The sequence below is a fragment of the Taeniopygia guttata genome, chromosome 1A (genome assembly GCF_048771995.1).
Source record: "Taeniopygia guttata chromosome 1A, bTaeGut7.mat, whole genome shotgun sequence".
Taxonomy (NCBI): Eukaryota; Metazoa; Chordata; class Aves; order Passeriformes; family Estrildidae; genus Taeniopygia; species Taeniopygia guttata.
Genome location: NC_133025.1, coordinates 41,824,262 through 41,843,662, shown reverse-complemented (window position 1 = coordinate 41,843,662; position 19,401 = coordinate 41,824,262). Strand labels below are relative to the sequence as shown.

Here is a 19,401-nt window from a genome sequence, read left to right as displayed (position 1 = left end):
AACAAGAAAGCTTTAAGACTTTTCTACATGTGGATGAAAATAGTATTTTGTTACCTTCAGTGACCTGCATTATTTAAGTTTAAAAAATACTTGCTTTTACTTACATGCAATTTTCTTAAACATCTTGGATCTAGAGTTTTAGTTAACAAGTCAGTGGAATATTTGTATATGTACTCTGCTGATTTCATGGCTGCCTTCATCCTTTTTCAAATCCAAAATGTTGTTACAGCTAGATACTCAGTTGTTAGACAAAATTATTTTATTTGTTGCTTATAAACTCTTTGCAACACTATCTTCCAGGAACTTTGTACTCTAGCACAAACTCTGAAGGTTTGACTTGGATCAATTTTACCCTATTTTCAGCCAGAGTGAGATTATGATTTATCATGTACATCTTGTTTTCTTATGCTTATTTCAGTTACTTGAAATGCCTTATTTGAGTTTCCATACTTATAGATACATCACAAGTTTGTGGCATCTCAGTGTTAATATTGTGGGCTTTATATATATATATGCACACCTAAATATTTCTGTGGAAACACATTATAAATCTGTTTTCATTAATTATGTTTAGATTTCCAACTTTTGTGGATTTCAACCCAAGTGGAACATGTATAGCTTCTGCAGGTTCCAATAGCACAGTGAAACTCTGGGATGTTCGAACGAACAAGCTACTGCAGCATTTCAAAGGTAAAAACAACATAGTTTGTTTTATTTTCTTTACAATAGGACTCTTTGCAATTCAATGTGGTGAAGAGTCACACACAACTCAACTGGGAAAAGTTGACAAACAAGTCATATTGATATGTTTTAAGTATATTTTTATAGTGTAGCAACCCCAAGAATCCAGTCTGAATCCGTTTTATATCTTTGATTCTCTTAATTTTTTAGAACTGAACTAAGCAAATACTCTGAGTCTTCTATGCCCCAGCACTTTTGTTGTTTTTTCCCTTAAATGAAGTAGTTCTTTGGGAAGTAGAAAAGAGCAAAAAAATAAAGTGTACATATCCTCTTAGTAGATATCTACAGCTTTTGAATATTGTCTTCTGTAAATCAGTTCACAGAGCAGAGGTTAATTGTGTATCATTCCATCCTTCTGGTAACTACCTCATCACTGCTTCTTCTGATGGTACTCTTAAGATTCTGGACCTCTTAGGAGAAAGACTTATTTATACTCTTCATGGACACAAGGTATACACAATAATCCTCTTTAAATGGAGATCTTAATAGGTTGTTCAATATCTTTACAAAGGGAAAGTAACATTTATGCCATTGCGTTTTTTATCTTGCAACTTGCAGATGATATTTAGTGGACAGCAAGGTGTTGTGTTAATGCACTTTGTCACAAGTGGTTAAGGAAATGCATGTTTTTACCTGTAACCGTGCTTTTTACCTGGCAATATTACACACTTGTTAAGTAAAAGCTCATGTTCTAAATTCATTAATAATTCACTTGATTTTCAAAATAATGTTATTTGGTACTTCAGTCCTATTGTCTATTGAAAACCAATGTTTTCTAAGGTGGGGGGAGCTTACATAAGATTACTTTTGTGAGGAATGGCAGGCATTTCCTCCTTTTCCTGTTAATGCCAAACAAATCCTATTTTTGATAATAAATCATTCAAACATATTGCCTTGAGGAATGTAATATATATTTTGTAATTTTTCATTGCAAAGCTGAAATGTAAAATCTAAGGATAATGCCACTATTTTCCTAGTCTAGATTGTTGTAGTTGTATTGTAGCCTCTTACTAAAATGTGCAATATTAACTTTTCAATCAAGTTTTGCAGAAATTTCACTACAGTAAAATTGTTCCTTATTGCATTAAAATTGAAAAATTTATTACATTAGGTAATGGCATTGGTGTTTTTCTCTGCACTAAAATGTAATGATTACAGTAATAATCTAATTTTACTGTATGTTATTTTTTTTCCAGGGACCTGTACTTTGTGTGGCTTTTTCAAAAGGCGGTGAAAATTTTGCCTCAGGTGGAGTAGATGCTCAGGTTTGTGGTATTGTCTCCTTAAATGAAATGTCTTAATGTTTGTTATAGTGGATGGGAGTTAAATATAGTATGTCACAATAACTTGCTAATTACTCACATGCATTCTGTCTACTTCCGTGTTCTATAGACTTTCCATTGGATGTTATGATGAGAAGACTAGCCACTTCTATTTTACATATTAAAATAAAGGAATGATTTTTAATTAGGAATATTTAAAGTGTTGCAATTCAGTGTCAATGAAGTAGTTGTGTTGCAATTAATATTAAGTTCTACTTGCTTCGTTAAGTTTCCACTTCTTTTAAAGTCCTTACTCTGTAATTGTAGATATTAAGTTGTATTACTGGGAAAACTTTGTCTAGAATTGGTAAAAAAACCTCTTGTGTTACCTTTACTAATTTACTTAGGTGAAACAGTAAAGTACTGGATTTTATAAAGGGAAGTGGAGTAATTTGAGCATTTTAAAAAAAGTTAAACAGTAAATCTTATGATTCATCTCTATCTGCTGTAATAAATTTCATAATTAAGAACAAATACTATCAAGCTTGGAATCATCTCTATCAGGTCTATAAAGTTTCCAAAAAGAAAGAAACTTTGTAGCACAAGATTTAAATTTTCAGTCTGAAATGTTCCTTAGTTGTCTTTTATTTTTTCCAGTTACAAAAAGCTAAAAGCTCGATGTAGATATAAAAAGCTATGCTATTGAAATTAAGATCTTTTGAGTTTACCATATTTCATATTTGTGGGCAGGGATGGTCTTGGGAAATAAAAAAAAATTGCTTTCTATCACAAAGTGTTAAGTAAGAAATACTGCCAAGACTTAAAGTTATTGGAAAAGTGAAAATGTTATCAAACATCCAATATTAATTTTACAAGCAGGGAAAAAAACCCCAAAAAACCACAAAAACCAACCAAGAATGGGGGAAAGATATTTATTTCTTGACCTACTAGTATGAACTTTGATTTTCCTTACTGAAATAAGATTTTAAGTCCCAAAATGCAACTTAGTCCTACGTGATTCTGAATTGTTGACCTTACCTTCTAGGAGTATTTTATTTTGGGTTTTATGACTGTTGGTGCATTATACTTAACTTGAGAGGAACAAAAGTGCATGTCTTCCCATGACAGAAGATTAATCTGAGAAGCTCTGATGAAGGCAAGGACTTACAATATTAAGGCTAACACAGCCTACATATTGAATGCCAACACACCCTGGGAATGCCTGTCTTACTTCAAAGTCCTTTGAATTTGGGGTCCCCTGAATGACATGTGTGTTCAGTGCAGTCATGTCATTGCCTTTTTCCTGCCTTGATTTTCTGTTGTAAAGCTTCTGGGGCATGAGAGCATGGAGAAAGTAGGTAAAAATCTGTCTCATGTTCCTCAGCAGTTCGATATAGCGGGTTCATACTGAATATATATGAGAGGGAAGATCAAGTTTCATCAGGAAACACTTCCTTAGTTAAATGCTAAATTTAAAAAGTAGTCATAGAAGATCTAATAACTGTTTAAACTACTTTAAAAATGGGCCTTCCTGTGTTTGTTAAAGATTTTCACTTTATTTTGTGAAAGTTTTGGTGGCAGAGGAGTACTTACTTTGCTGCAACTTTCACTTTTCTAAGTTTTAAAATGTGCTAACCATTGTTGGGTAACTACCAAGGTGTATATCTTTATCTATAGTAAACATAAGAACTTTAGTGTCCTTTTTCTTTTGGTGTATACACTCATACTTTACAAATATCCTGTTTTGCTGACCCATGCACAGTGTTCTTCCAGGTGTGCCAGGAGGATGGTTGTGGGACTTCTTCTCAACTCACTGTGATTTTTGGTTTACTGTAATTGTAGGATGTATTTGTTGGAAAAGTTCTGCTGGCAATGTCATGCTTATGAGCAGAGGCTGGCCATAAAAGTATCATTTTCTATCCCTCATGCAGTATGCAAAATATATTGTCTGTTCACAGTATGGGCTGGAGGCAGCTGACTATTAAGTTTATGGAAGACTGCTTCCTTCATACATGTATTATTTCAAGAAGTTTTCAATCAACAGACCGTTCCATACCTTTCCATCAAAGAAGGAAAACCAGTATCTCTACTTTTTGTATCAAGTTTCTGGTTGGTGCAGAACCAGCTGACAGCATTGTTTAGAAGCAGGTTAAATATTTGAAACAAACACCGGATACATTTATTTATTTCTTTTTGCTTCTTTCCTCAAACAAAAAAAGATCTCAAAGTGTAGTGTTGTCTGTCACGTTCCTCACATTTCTGGCTGTATGTGCATATTGCCATTTATTTCATTAACCTGTTGTAATGGAAAACATAAGACCTTTTATGTGAAAGAGCAAAGTTATACCTATTTATTTGGAAAGTAGTAGCCTATGTGGAATATTCATAAGACTGGATAGAATACCTCTGGACTACCTCTGTATCTCATGGCCTTCTGCATTTGGTCATTGTGTGACTTAATATATGGTTTCTACCTAGAACATAACTAGACAAAGTTCAGAAAAGAGATTCCTGTTGCTAAAACATTGGAACCAGGTGTTCTAGAGTTCTGTGGAGCTGTCTTATTTCTCTTATTCCTTCAAACATTCTTGTTAGACCTGCAAACCTTTATGGGGGCAGAAATGTAGCAGTATATGATCAATTAATCTGGCAGACAAATAACTTGGGACAGTTCAGTGGGACAGGAGTTTGCTTTGTTTAGTGATTATAGACGTGTTTAGAGGTTACTTTTTAAATAGATTGAACCACATCTTTTAGATTTGAAGTAAAAATACTCCGGGGAAGTGCCTGTTTTGCAGTAGAGATTGGACTAAGACACCATTGCAGTTACGATGCAGTTATCTACTAGTAATAGCAGAATTTACTGAATAGTTAGGTTTTGAGCACTGAATAGCCTTCAAGTAATTACTGATATGAAGATTTCTTATAGGTATTACTATGGAAAACCAACTTTGATACTTTGGATTATGAAGTTCTCAAACACAATTTTAGAAGAACATGTATTGATGATCCTCCTCACTTTCTTGATGTTTGCCCAAGGTCATATCATTTCCATGATGAAAAATGTAAGTCAGTTGAGGTGAGTGCAGTAAATTGTCTAATATAAGAAACAAGAAGCTCCTGTGAACACTGTCTGACATTTATAGTTAAATATGTTTTGTGTATACCTGGGAGCTTTTTATTGTTCTGTATAATAGTGAAGCAACCATAATTTATGAATTCTCATGAGGGCTACTGGGCAGGCTGATGCTGCCAGGTTTATGCTGAAATTACTTCCATGTTTCTTCTGTGTCTATACTCTACATCTCATTCAAGCAAAACATACGTGATAATCTGGTTTCTGAAATAACTCTGCAAGTGTTGCAGTAGGTATCTGAATTTCCAATGAGCTTTACAATACTTATTGAAATACATCATTATAAGGAAGAAAAAGTGCTGATATTACTGAATGTCAAATACTTTCTTGTCACAAGCTGTCCCTCTTTCCAAGACCTTTAGGTATTGTAGGAAGGTCTTGATATTTATCTAAAAGACTTTCTAGGCTAGCAAGTGTGTTTTACAGTACTATGTAGTCTGATTTCCTGGTATTTCATTCTTGAACTACTTTACTGTCAAACTATCTACTGGCATCCAATGAAAGTGTTGGAAATTAGGAAATCAAAGTGCAATGTTAAATGTTCTGTGTCAGTATTAGAAGAAATCTTGTGCTTGTCAAACAGTCTGAAGATTATGCTCAATAGGTAACCAATGCTATGCCTTCAATGAGGCCATTGTTTACGCTTTATTTGTGACAGTCTCTGATAGAGCTGGACGGCTTCTGCATGGCGATTACCTATATTTTCTTCTCTTTCTTGATAGTCTCCAGGTTCCTCTAGTGTTGAAGAACTTACCTGAGATAAATCTAGAACTTTCTGATTGCTGTAATACGCTACCAGAGTACTATAGAAGTTCACTATTGCCTCGTTGCCTACATTGAAAATGTAGATACTGCTGCCATGGCATTTATTTCATACTCCGAGTATTAAAACATTGACATTTGGGGATATTGAGCTTTTTTGTGGGTGGGTGGGTGTTTTTTCAATATGAATACATGCAAATGAGTAGTATAAAGATTGAGAACATTTGCTGGGGGAAGAGAACTCTGACAAAATGAATGACAAAGATTTCTTCTGTGCCTGGTTCTATTGTCAGATGTGAAGCTTTCTAATGCTTAGCATTTTGGTCAGAACAGGATGACTGCATCCTGTTCTGACCAAAAGCTTCATAAACAAACTTCCATGCTGCACTTGGGTATTTGTTGTAGAGTAAATGAATGAAGTTGAGTTTACTGGCACCAGCCTTTAGTATAGTTGGTCAGTGCCAGAACAAACTCAATCACAGCATTTGCCAACAGATTGAAGCCAGTCTTGCTGGAGCAACATTTTGCTTCAAGACCATTCAAATTGCACCAGTTATAATATGTACTAAACAAATACAGTGGCTTATAGCTGCAGGGGTCTATTGTCTTCTTTTCAGATCAACACTTCCAGACCTCTCTGCTGTTTACATGCCTGGCAAAGATGTGAATATACTCTAAACCAATTTCTCAAATTATTTTTTCTTGTTCCTGGTCCTGGGTAATTGAGAAGCTCTGGAAAAGCATTAATGAGTTCAGGCTAAGGTTAAACCAAGGCTAGGAAGCCTCATTATCAATACTGAAAAGGCTCATGAAGGAAATTCAGTAGTTGTTAAGAAATTATTTATTAGAAATTATTTATTATTATTTATTAGCTTTGACAGATTTAACTTAGCCTTATGTCTGCATTTATACTGTTTTGAATAAAGCAGATGGCACAAGGGTGTTAAGAATTGCAGGTGTCATCTGGTGTTTTGCCTTCAGGATAGTGACAGAAAGAAAAAGCTTGATTGTATTTTGCCTTTTCTGATTACTTTTTCTTATTTACTCTTCAAAGCTATACATTGAACCAGGAATATTTCAGATACCTTCCCTATTTTATTTTCATTCTTCCTAGCTATTTTTGAGGCATAATTAACTTTTACAAGAAAATCATTAGTTTTGTCTTCTCCTCAGTCCATTAGCCAGAATTTTAATACAGTGTTGAATTTCATATTCTTGAGTTGTAAAACTTTATAACTGTTGTCCAACTGCACTCATCAGTGTGATTCTTGAATATTCGAGTAAGTAGAGTTTTAATGCTTATAATTATTTCAATTTTTCAGACAACTTGGAAATGTAAATAACTTATTTGTTCTCTAAAGGCGCCTATTTTTTTCTGTTGGTCATAGAGGTAATCTTAGGTGATTACCAGCTTAAATGCAGGTGTCTAGCAGTATGTCTAAATTTAGCTGAGATAAATCCCAGTTGTTGTCTCTTTTTAACATAAAGACCTTGTGGAGCTATTTGAAAATAGTAGTTTAATCAGTTATGCCATTTTAGTGAAATATACTAAAAACTGCATTCCACTTGGTGAGAATTGTATTTCTGAATTTGCCATGTTTGTATATAACTGACCTTTCATGTGCTAAAGACTTCTTTAAAATAGATGAATTTCTTTCAAAACAGCTTTGAGGTTTGAACATATTAAGGTGCATAGAGTTTATTTCTTCTGATTTAATTTAATCTTAAAATTTTCAGTGTATTTTCAGTTGCAAATATTTTCTCCGATGAGGGAAATTCAAATATACACTAGGTGGCAGTAGGAAAAAAGATTATATGGCTTGCTTGGCTTGAGGGCCCCAGTTTAGAACAAAGAACAGTGTTTAATCAAATTGAGAGCTAATTTTCTCTTGTTGTGTTTGGAGAGACTATTTCACAAGTAGCTAAATCACTTTCCTATATAAATCCTTTATGAGTAATTTAAAACTTCCTCTTTTAATTTTATTAACTTTATTTTTGTAATTCATGGAAGATTCTGTAGAAACCTTCCCTTCAAATATATTTTATTGTCTTATGGATCAAAAGGTGCTAATTGTATTATCATGTCAGAAAATTATATTTAAAATATTTCTGTACCAGTTTACCAGGAGATGAATGCAAGGCTTTGAAAAAGTGTTTTTGAAAACCTGTAATATGTGACAATACTCCCTGCCTTGCATTTTAGTGCTCTGGTTTTTCTGTCTTGTTTAAGAACCAAGACAGAAAACCTTGAAGATTTCCCTTGGTAAGATTATTTTACAGCTAACCACATCACCTTGTCAGGAAATGTCAAGTAATTTGAAACTTTTACACCTAGCTTAATTCCATTACCTCATTCATTTTTATTGCAATATTAAACACTAATATTTTATGAAGGACTTAGATACAGCCTTTATATTTTTGTGCGTTTTTAAACACTTTTTAGATGTTATTTCTGACTAGTTGCTTAATAATTTTATATTTAATTATTTTAGTTCCTCCACCTCCAGTCAGTGTTTACAGTAGTCCTCATCCTCCCCTTATCACTGGTAAAGCAATAAGCAGAAGTATACTCAGAGGAACTTTCATTCTAGCTTCAGGATGTGACACTTGTACGAAAAGAACATTTTTTGAAACTTAATAATACCATGTGTTTATTTACCAACATGTATCAAGAATTTAACTTATTCTGCAATATCTCCAATGTATGCAATAAAGAGATAGTATCTCAAAGATGTTTCAAGAGCTATTAGTGATAATAATACAGTAGAATACTCCACATTAGAGTACTGATAGGTAGCAGGCATCTACTGTCCCTCTTCTGCACAGTCCTGCAGATGCATTGTCCTCTCTTCAGTGCCCAAATGATGCATGTCAGAAAATGACTTCAGTCTTACCTGCCCCTATTATGACTGGCACTTGGATAATACATTAATTATATTTATTGTATGGCTAACAATGTCAGAAGCAACTGACTCTGATTATCCTGGGCACTGAACAAATGTAAACGCTGTGGGCAGTGGCCTGTGTAATCTCAATAGACATAATATGTGTAGAGGCAAAACAGTAAAATTTGCAGTTCCTCTCCTGCTCACCTTAGCAGTGAAAAAGTGGTAAGCAATGCTGTATTCAAAGGAGGTTTTCATTAATCATGTTTCTGCAGAGAAAATGCTAAAGGAGGAGTCCAGTTAAAATGGTAGAATTTTCAGCTAACTAGAAGGGTATTACATAGACCGTGTTACCTGGCTTTGGTTCTCCTCTCTCCCTTTCTTTCCTCCAAGTCTATTTAACAAAATTGGAAGAAAGCAAGACGTGATCCTAATATCTACAAATGAGGGAGAATTTTAAGTGTTCAGCTTTTATGACCATGTAGTTGAATGGGTTTTCTTGATTGTCCCTGTGTCCCTGCCCATTCTTGACTGATACACTTGTAATTGGAAGACAGAAAAAAAAAAGATCATAGATGAAGAAGAAACGGCTTATTGAAACCGAATAAAAGAAAGAACTAAGCACTGCTACTCAGAGAAGTGAACAAGCTTTAAGATCTCACCTTAAGGAAGATTTGTCATCTCTGATTTGTAAGTGCTGCAAAGTCTAAGAATCACTTTTACTTTGAATAATCAGGTAATATCTTTTTAAAATATTTCTTTACCTTCTAGCTTGCTAGTAAACTGCATCCATCTTCTTCACTTGTATTTACTGAGGGAGATCTTGTTTCTATTAATTTTTGCCTAGATTTCTGCATGTAAGTTATGGAAATCTAAATAAACTGAATGAAAAGTCTTCAGGCAGTACAAGGTGTTGCTGCCCTCCTTCCCTGGCTATTAATTCCAGATGTAAGATTGCATTCTAGCTACTTAACAAACACGTCTCTGACTTAAAGGTCTTTATACCAATGTATGGACCCTAGCATCAGGGATTTTTCCTTGTGGAAATAGCACTGAAGCAGTTACTGAGTTACTGAGAGCAGTTACAGCTCTGGCTGAGCCAGGGTTTTGACAGTCTTCAGGTGAAATAGTAGGATCTCCCTCTTGAGAAGTCAAAATAAAATGACCCTTGTACCTAAGAAACTTTCAGCAACTAAACCCTGTCACTAGGCAAGTGAGAGTTTTGGCCGTTCTGAGATTTTTTTTCTGCTTTCAATAAGGTGGTTGGAATTAATAGTGTCTCTGGATTACTGATGCTACTGCATCAGACTCTTGATGATTTGAAAGTCATCTAGTCTTTCTGTAAATTTTGCCAGTTCATAAAATAATAAGAATAGTACTTCCACGCTGAGAAGGCAAACATCTTAGGCTGTGATACACCTAGATAATATAATGGTAGGGATAATATGCACACAGATTTTTATAGGGAGGTTATTCTGATCCTTAGGTGAAACCATAAGATAAAAGCAGTAGCTTTCTCAAATTTCATATTCTCTGGTACTTTCTTAATGCTTCACTTTCTCAGGAAAGGACATTAGCAAAATATTGCTAAAGTTATAGATTAACTCCTATAGCCAAAAATAAGCAAGTAGTAACTGTGATATTAAGAGCACAATTGCAGATACTGTGATGACATTTCTGTCATCTGTCATTCTATCTGATCAATCAGCCTCTGACATTGTCCCATTATAAAGCAGTTTTTCCTGTGGTTTGAGGAGCAACATCTTTTGTCTTTGATCTGTTACCATATCACAGATTTCACTGTTAGCTACCACTTATTTTCCACAGAAGTGCTTTCAAATTTATTTTGGCAATCAGAGTTGGTACAGAAGAAGTAAGCATATTGACAGTCTGTTAGTAATGGATGACTTAATGAACTTGAATAGGGTTTGGGAACTAATTGATCTGGGCTGCTAAGTGTGTTCTCACTTTTTATTTCAGTCTTATTTCCTTTTCTCTGTTGGTGCTAAAATAATGATATAATTCATTTTCAACAGGTCAGCCCTATCTCTGATGTGCCTGATATACAAACACCTGACCCAGTTATCATCGATATTAGAACGTCTTCATATATCAGTACTCCTGTAAGTTGCTTTAAAAAAAAAAAGAAAAAAAGAAAAATAGAAAAAGGGTAAGGTATAGCTAACATGTTCCAGAAATGTGCTTTTACTGTCCCTAAGAATGAAATAGATTTCTTAGCAATTGTTGAGTGCTCAAAGCTCAATATCCTAAATTGTCAACTTAAACCTTCTGTCACAGTTCCCAAGTCTAACCAGTAGATGGTGTAATAGCAAAGCTTTCCTTTTATGCCTGCAATTTTCCCACTATACTAAGCACAAATTCTATTTATAATTAGTGTTAAAATTTATGGCTTATTCTCAAACACTTCTTGTAACTGTCTTTATCTGCAAATAATGGTAAACTTAAAGAATCATTGTCTCACTGATGCAATTCTAAAAGTGATGTTTTATTATTTCTCCTTTTAAGGCATATAATAGTTCCCTAGAAGGAAAAAAAGAAAGTAATGCATTTTAAGACAGTGATAGGATTAGAGTCTTCTAGTGTTGGCTTTACATATGACATTGGTATGGCGTGTGGGAGGAGAGGAAGGCAATGTTTTAGGTGGCAGTTTCGTGGGAGGAGAAATATGCTTTCCTGGTAGGAAATCTAAAAGACATGCTGTTCTAGAATTAGGTTAAAATGAGAATTTTTCTTTTAGCTCTGAATCTGTTCCCGTGAAGGCACAAACTGTCTTGAGCAATTTTAGTTACCATAAAATGTTTGTGTGGTTGGGGGGTTAATACCTAGGAAAAGGCATCAGGTGTGTTGTCTGCTGTTTTTGTCATGAATGCTTTGTGAAAGCTATGTTGTGAAGTTACTATATAGAATTCTTCAAGATCATTTTTGAATCCCGTGATGCACAGGTTGATGAGAAACCTTAACTTCAAAACAATAATCATATAATCACTTGTATTTGAGAGGTGATAATGTTATGTATTTAAAGATTTATCAGTTGTGTCGTGTCTTCATAATGGAAATATGGTTCTTAGACTTACATGCATCTGTTTAGTAGGCTTCACAGTGGATTATGGTAGATATAATTTATTGACTACCTATCACTTTTAAGTACTCTGTGTTTATTACTTAATCTGTTCATCACAGAGTTCAAATGTATGGTTGCACTGTAATTCTTTATTACATACCTACAAATCACTTAGTCTCCATTAATTCTTCTGCTATGAATGCAGCTTATAAAACTTTATGTCCAGAACTCAGAGGAGTACATTGATCCAAGAAGTATAGCATTTTTTGACTGCTGGCTGGCTGGCTTTACAATCTTCAATATAAAAATGTTGCCTCAGAATTTATGCTTTTTGACTGTGTCAGTAATCACTATTTTTTTTCCCCCAGCATCTCAATCTACCAGTTATCATTGGTTCTCGCAACTGTTGCATTTCAGCATTCCCCATCTGAGTCTTTTTCCATCTAGAAACATTTCTATAACCTTGTTATTTGGACTGTAGCATTAAGGGCAACTGTCCTGTTCAACACAGGTTAACCCTAACCCTGCCACACTGTTCACACAAATTCAGGAATCATTTGCATGTTTTCTTTGCCAGTAATATCCTTCCTCTCCTGTAGTGAAATAACACTTTCTCCAACTTTGCCAAACCAATTTGGTCCTCCCTGCTTTCTAGTGTCAGCTCATCCTTTTGTATCATCTTCCTGTCCAGTGTCTGTCTGTCACATAACCAGCTTCTGTCATTTGTGGAATTATCACCCATTTCTTAATCAGGCCAGATACCTAGACTCTTTGTGCTTTGTTTCTAGAGGGTTCTAGATCTCAGTGACTTGGACCTTTTTATCTGAAGCTTTCTCAGTTTCCCTAATGTATGGAGACTCTGTCTAATACAGGCTTGATGTGTTCTTCATAAGAAACAAGGAGAAAAGGGCAGATGCTGCCTTTATTTCTACCACACCTTCACTGACAGATTTCCTCTTAATCCAGTTTGTCCTCAATTGAATGATACTGCTTTTGTGCATTATTTGTATTTTCTTTTCCTTAGTCCTTTTTCAACTTGAGGTAGCCATCCTCTAGTTCTAGTCTAATTCATCATCCTACCTCATACGTATCCCTGATTCCAGTCTCAATGAGTTGCTCTTTTTCTACTGGCTGTCAAAGACATCACTGTGCATTTTTTTCTCCTGCAAACATTTCAAGACCCATTTTAAATCTGTTTATGCCTTTTTGGCATTATTTCGACTGAAAGAATGCTGTTCAAATAACAAAAGTCTTTGATCAGATTGTTTGGTTAATTTACACGTGTCCTATCTATACCTACTTATTCTTTTAAGGCTCTGCCTTAGGGAGTTCTTCTGCCCTTCTGATATGTGCAGAGAAAAAAAAGCAGTCTGCATTTAGATGTCTTTATGCATTCTTGTTTAATGTGTTTATCACGCATGCAGCACAGCAGGATCTTAAGGGTTATTTACAAAACACGTTGGCAAGTCCCTAGTCCACTGGAAGTAGCTAATCAACCATATTTACTTTAATTTTTCTGCTTAAGGAGAGAGATACTTGAGACAGTGATCCACGAAAATGCAGGTCTTTAAATACAGCCTTTCTTTGGGGTGGGTAACAACATTGAAGCTTTTTTAGGATATCTGATGAGTTTCTTAAAGGTCCTTGAAATGCCTTCAGGAAGGTTGGAAGTCTATGCAAAACCTTGTAATTTTTTATTGAATAACTACCAGCATTCCTGACAGTAAGTGGTTAAAAACTTCTGTAGGTTTCAGTCTAGTCCAGAAGAAAGGAGAATAGGAGAAAGTGCTCTTCTTACTGAGAATCTTTTTCTTCAGCTGCCATTGTATGTTGTCCTATTCCTTTATGGGAAATATATTATTACTGTCCCTAAGATGATTTGTGACAGAGCAAAAAGGTTTTTCCTTGTTCTTCCTTCTGTGAAGATTTGTTAATAAAAGTGATATAGTATATGTGGAGAGGGATGTCTGGGGTCATTTCATCTAACTTTCCCCTTAAAGCAAGGTCAGCTTAGATCAGGTTCTTATAAGCCTTGTCCAGTTAATTTGTTAATAATGTGTAAGGATAGAGATTCCACCACCTTTCTGGGCATCTTACTCTAGTATTTGGTTGGTGAAAATATTTTTTTCCATAATATGTAAGTAGAATATCCTATGTTCCAGCATGTCTGTTGCCTTCAATTCATAGCAGTCCTCTAATATGTGTGTGTCTGTCTTCTTTCTATCTACCCATTAGATATCTGAGATGGCAGCAAGATTTCCCTGTATTTTTTCTTCCAGAGAACAAACCTGGTTCTCTGTCTTTCTCCATATCATGTTCCAGCCCCTTTGCTATCTTGTTCACTCTTGACTTGCTCCAGGATGTCAGTGTCTATCTGGGACCAAGAAGCCCAAAAGAGGACACACTACTCTAGATAATTAGGGTGCAACAAAGTAGCACCATCATCTATTCTTGACAACAGTCTGCCTAGAGAAGATTTTTAAAACAGATATTTAAAAATATAACATTCTTGATTCTTTATTGTGAATTTAAAATAGATATTTTCTTAGCAGTTCATTTATTTTGAGCTGTAGCTATCTAAGAAAATACTAGTATTATCTCTTCCTCCTACTTCTCCTTTTTTCAAGGAATTTTAATTTATTGCTTCATCAAAACCAACAGTCTATCACAGCTTCCACACTTAAAATGCCTACTTTTGTGTTCTTTTTTTAATTTAGTTGTATTTTCTTGCTTCAGAGGTTAAGCTGAGATAGGCAGATATGAATGTTCTTATACAGATTTTGCTAAAAACACTTACATTATTAAACTGCCTGACTTGTAAACACCTTATCTTTTCAGCTTCTTTTCTAGCTTAGTACTAAAGCCAGTTGTTTTTAACATGGTGAAAAATCTTTTTTCATCTAAGGCTCATATTGATGCAACTTCTTTTGTAAACTCAGTGAAAGGAGTATGATTCTTGTGTCAGTGGAAAAATTTCAGTGAAATCTTCAGTATGGAATTGCTTTCTTTTGGGCTACAATTACAAAACCATTAAGAATTCCTGTGTATTATGGTTAGGAAATAGCTTTGGATTTGATGATTCATTTATTCAGTTCTCCTGTGTATTATTGAAAGTACTGTAAAAATTAGCTGTGAATGCCTAACAAACTGGTACTTGTGTAATGTCCTGACTTTTTCAATGATAACAGTCCTCATATGTTGCAGTTACTAGAAATTAGGTGTGTTCTAGCCTTTTGCACTCTGAAAATGTTCACTAAATTGGGGTCAAATTTGGGGGCTGGGGGTGGTGCTTCTTTCTCCTTTCTATTTCATTGAGGACTCTGAAAGCATTACTGCCCCTCTCCCACTCCTCCATGTGTCAAAGAACCTCACATTGCCTTTGTTTCTGAACTATTGAAAAGGAAAAATTGGAAGTTTTGTTTCTCTTTGGGACTACTTCTTTCTGTTTCATCCTTCAATTTTAGTTTTTGTCATGAGGGATGTTGGGTCTTTTCAATTCTGTAAGGCAATTCTGCAAGGACCTCCGGTCCTTGATAAGCTGTTGGAAACAAGGGAAAGTTGATGGTGTCTCTGTAGTTTTTACTGACAGAAGCAGGAAATCACTGTAGAGGCTCTCCAGTGTTTCATCCCCTGACCTTGCTCATGTAAACAGGATTTGGAGGAAGCAAAGCAATGTGCTGTAATCTGGAAGTCAGAATGTCTGCACTAGCTGGGAGATGTTTGCTGTTCTTTCTCTTCCAGTGCCATTTAACACTAAAAACAAGACATTCTTATTGTTCGTTTACAGTACAACTTCTGCAAAGTTAAGAATGGGTTAATTACTGAGTAAGGAAATATAAGATTGTTTCTGTTTGGTGCAAAAAGGACATACTAAGTTTTAAAATAGAAAGTTTATCTGTACTGCATTTGTAGTAGGTTTCTTGAGGCAAAAAGTAGAAGTATCTGTACTTTCAATTTGTTCAGTACACATCGCTTTCACAGTTTGTGTTTCAGGGTTTAGGTATTTTTAATATACTTTTCTCTGTCTTTGTTTTGAATTTTAAAAAAGCCCCCAAAAAACAACCAAGCTCCACAATCAAAAAACGCCCCATGTATTTGGAAAGACAGCAATTATGAATGAAAAATTTGCATGTATTCTTCCATTTCTGCATCCATGAAGGCTTAGTCAACTCTCCTTCCTCATGGAAATTTGCTTTGAAAAGTTTTTGCAGTAATGTCTCTTCCTTGTTCCTTAACATAACTCCAGAATCCAGTAGGAGATGATGACAATAGAAATTGTGTCCTAAAAAGTAATTTTTAAAACACTTCATATTTTCCTTACTATGCAATTTCAAATTTATTTTGATTTGCATCCTTTCCTAGCTTCAGCCTTACATGGAAATAAACACCAACTGTCTTCACTGAGGTTAAGGGGAGGGTCAAAGGAAGAAAGGAAGTAATGGCAATTTTATACATAGATCATCTCCTCTGGGGCCTAAGTCCAGTTCAGAAGGGAACAGCTGGTAGAACAAAACTCATGTCACTTCATTGTGCAGAGTAGTTATCTTTGCTGTTTTTTATAGATCATTTGAAAGCACAACAAACAGCTTTCTGTAGTTCATGGATATCAACTTTCCCAGATGTCTTCAGACAAAAACTCTGATCATTACATGGTATGCATACATTTTTCTCTACCAAAGAAAAGTTCCAGCAGTATTCCCTTTGGAAGAAAGACTGGAATCACTGCCCCATTTGTGTTCCTTGTCCAAAACTCAGTTGCCCTTTAGACTGAGCTCTGCACTGGGGTGTGATCCCATGGGTAAAAGGGCTTTGATAAGAATTGACAGTCCCAGCCTCTTCCATCACCTTACCTTCTTTGTTCCCAGACAGGGAAATAAGAAAGGCCACTCCCTGAATAGCTATGAACTTTTTTCATTTACTGCCATTCTTCTGATTACCAGTAAATGCTTATTTGAATTGTCAACTCCCTGAACTCCCAATGACAAATGGAATTAAATTAGGAAATGGTGTGAAGAGATCCTGTGTCTCCAAAGTTTTGAGGTAAAGCCATCTGTGCCTTTTTCATAGATGAGCATACCAAAAAACTCTCAAACTGGCTCTGAATGGCTCATGCTAAGTCTTATACAAACACAGAATAAATACTGTAAATAGAGGAAGTCTGAAGCATTCAGTGCAGCAGAATAAAAATAAGTATTGTGCTTTTGTGTCTTTGCAAATTAATCCCCCTCTTTGTCCACTCTTGCTTTTAGACAGGCAATTTTTAGTGTCATCTTGACTTATAGTACACTTTAGACAGACCTTTCTGCTATTTGCATGCTAGGCAGGTAGAGTGTGTGGGGCTGATGCAAGAGGATAGGCTGCCTTCTCTCCAAAACTCTGCAGCTGAACATGTTCAGCTGCTCTCAGGGAAGGAATGTCTCCCATTCCTCCTAAATGCTACTCCTCCATCTGGAATAAGCATGAAGCAGTAGAGACAGCTTTTTCTGTTGCCCAGCTGAGAGCCTTCTAAAGAAGATATGGTTTATATGAACAAAATGACTTATCACAAGTGCAGAAAAGATGAAGTGTTTCACATATTGAACAGTGAATATCTAAACTTGCATTTTGAGCTGCTGTAGATGTCCAGGCATGTTTAAAAAGATTTGTATATGTAATCTTAAAATTACTATGCTTTGATACCACTAGCATCAAATAAAGCTTAAGGATCAAATGCTTGAAGGTGAACCCTACACATGTAATAAAAGAGGAATATGATCCAAATGGTCCTTGCATTTTGTGGTGATGCTATTCTAACACAGCATGTAACTGGTTTACAAGGAGAGAACAGGAATTATGTTGTGCCTCTACATAATTAAGTAATAATACATGTCCTGATATTCCTTAATGGTCATGATTATATACTCTTAGTGAACTGGAGCTGAGGAGAAAGTCAGGTTTTTATTGGAGACTGAGTTCTGAATTTGGGCACTAGAGCGTGCAAGAATATAATATTTCCTATGCTATTTTTAGCCTGCTTTCCTGAGGAAATACTGTATGAGATTGTACAGTTTGTCATTGTTCTGTCTTTCTAATAAGTTTATAATCAAATAATTGGTGGGTTGTTTTTTTAAATGAAATTTGGAAATAAGCAGTTAGAATAAGGAAACATATTAGTGCTATCACTTAAGAAAAAGTCAGTGGATGTAGTACTGGAATAGGTATGGAGTAGCTACTGGTGAACCACCCTGTAACAGTGTCTCAGCACATATGGAGGGAGCTTGAGTTCTTATAGAACAGGGAGCCTAGGAGAGGGACCTGACAGGAAAAAAATGTACACGTGCACACATACACAAATATTTTGTAAGAAGACAGGCATTTTAAAACTGGCAAAGTTTTACTTTGTGTAGGGTCTTACTCAGGGCAGCTGTGTTTCAGGAATGTTTTTCAAGTTGATCCATGTGTGTATATTGTTCCTTTAGCACATTAGCACATCTCTGGGAACTGGAGGGATGGAAGTTCCAGGTATTATTTCTCTCTCAGTTTCCTGAGATACTGTACATGTATGCTCTGACCTTGTCTGCTCAAGCAGTGTTTTCCTCTGCTTTGACTGGAAATCTAAGCTGCAGTCACAGTTCTCACAGCTGATTCTGCGGCATGCAGAAAATGCCCGACAGCTATCAGCCCACACATCCAATAACAACTGGTTCCTTCCTCTTCCTGGGGAAGAGTAACATCCTCTGAGAAGAAGTGTCCCCTGAGGAATGCAGGAACAGCGGCAAGCCTTTCACACAGGAAATTACTGCTATAGCACTTGTAGAAAAGTGTTTCTGTCACTTGGATTGTCAGTCTGTAATGAGCTTCCTGCTGACCTAGATGATGATTTACTACTGATCTAAATGCCATTTGTGAGTCATTTAGCTTAATAGAAGTTAATGAAGTTATCATTCAGTGGTTCTGTTACACTGTAAGCACCTAGTTTAACTTTTTAAATGCAGTAGTACAAATAAAGTTTTCAACTCTTTAATATTCACAGGACTTTAATAATTCTGAGATTGTACATTTTATGGGACTAAAAAGCAAGGGAATCCAAAGTTTAGCTCATAATGTGTGTCTCTTAGAGAAGGCTGCAAGATTTTGTTTATCTTAAGTTGCATAATAAAACTGAGCTACAGATCAAGTATGTCAGAAAACAAGATTATAAAGCTAAAATACTGTCCTTGAATTACTCTTCGTTCTTAAATACAACTGGAGTATAATTTTAGCACAGCATGCTTGCAACTTTGTGGTAGAAACTTGACTATAAAATGAAATTTATTTATATATAAAATCCATATGTTATTCAAAATGGTTAAAGCAAGTTTCTTATAAAAGCAAACACTTGAATACTGCTTCAATGTTTTCTTAGTTTTTTCCTAAATGACAGTGCTTAAACAAGTGCTAGCAAATTCTATTTATCACATAATTAGAATGATATCTAAACCCAGAGGATGCTTTTTGACTAAAAGCTTGTTTGACTGTTTTCCAAATAGATTAGTTATTGCAATACAACACATC

The 19,401-nt window shown here is 35.3% G+C and overlaps 1 protein-coding gene across 4 annotated transcripts in view; it reads left to right on the top strand.

Annotated features, from left to right (window-relative positions):
- POC1B (POC1 centriolar protein B) overlaps window positions 1-19,401 on the top strand; it is a 41,875-nt gene that overhangs the window by 10,967 nt on the left and 11,507 nt on the right. For all 4 annotated transcript variants that reach the window (XR_012053468.1, XM_030261034.4, XM_030261028.4 and 1 more), the window contains exons 6-10: window positions 575-690; window positions 1,058-1,191; window positions 1,938-2,006; window positions 4,933-5,082; window positions 10,823-10,909. Coding sequence is in view for 3 of the 4 variants with exons in the window: in XM_030261034.4 (XP_030116894.4) it covers window positions 575-690; window positions 1,058-1,191; window positions 1,938-2,006; window positions 4,933-5,082; window positions 10,823-10,909 (556 nt within the window). In the remaining variant the exon portion in view is untranslated. The remainder of the gene's footprint in view (window positions 1-574; window positions 691-1,057; window positions 1,192-1,937; window positions 2,007-4,932; window positions 5,083-10,822; window positions 10,910-19,401) is intronic.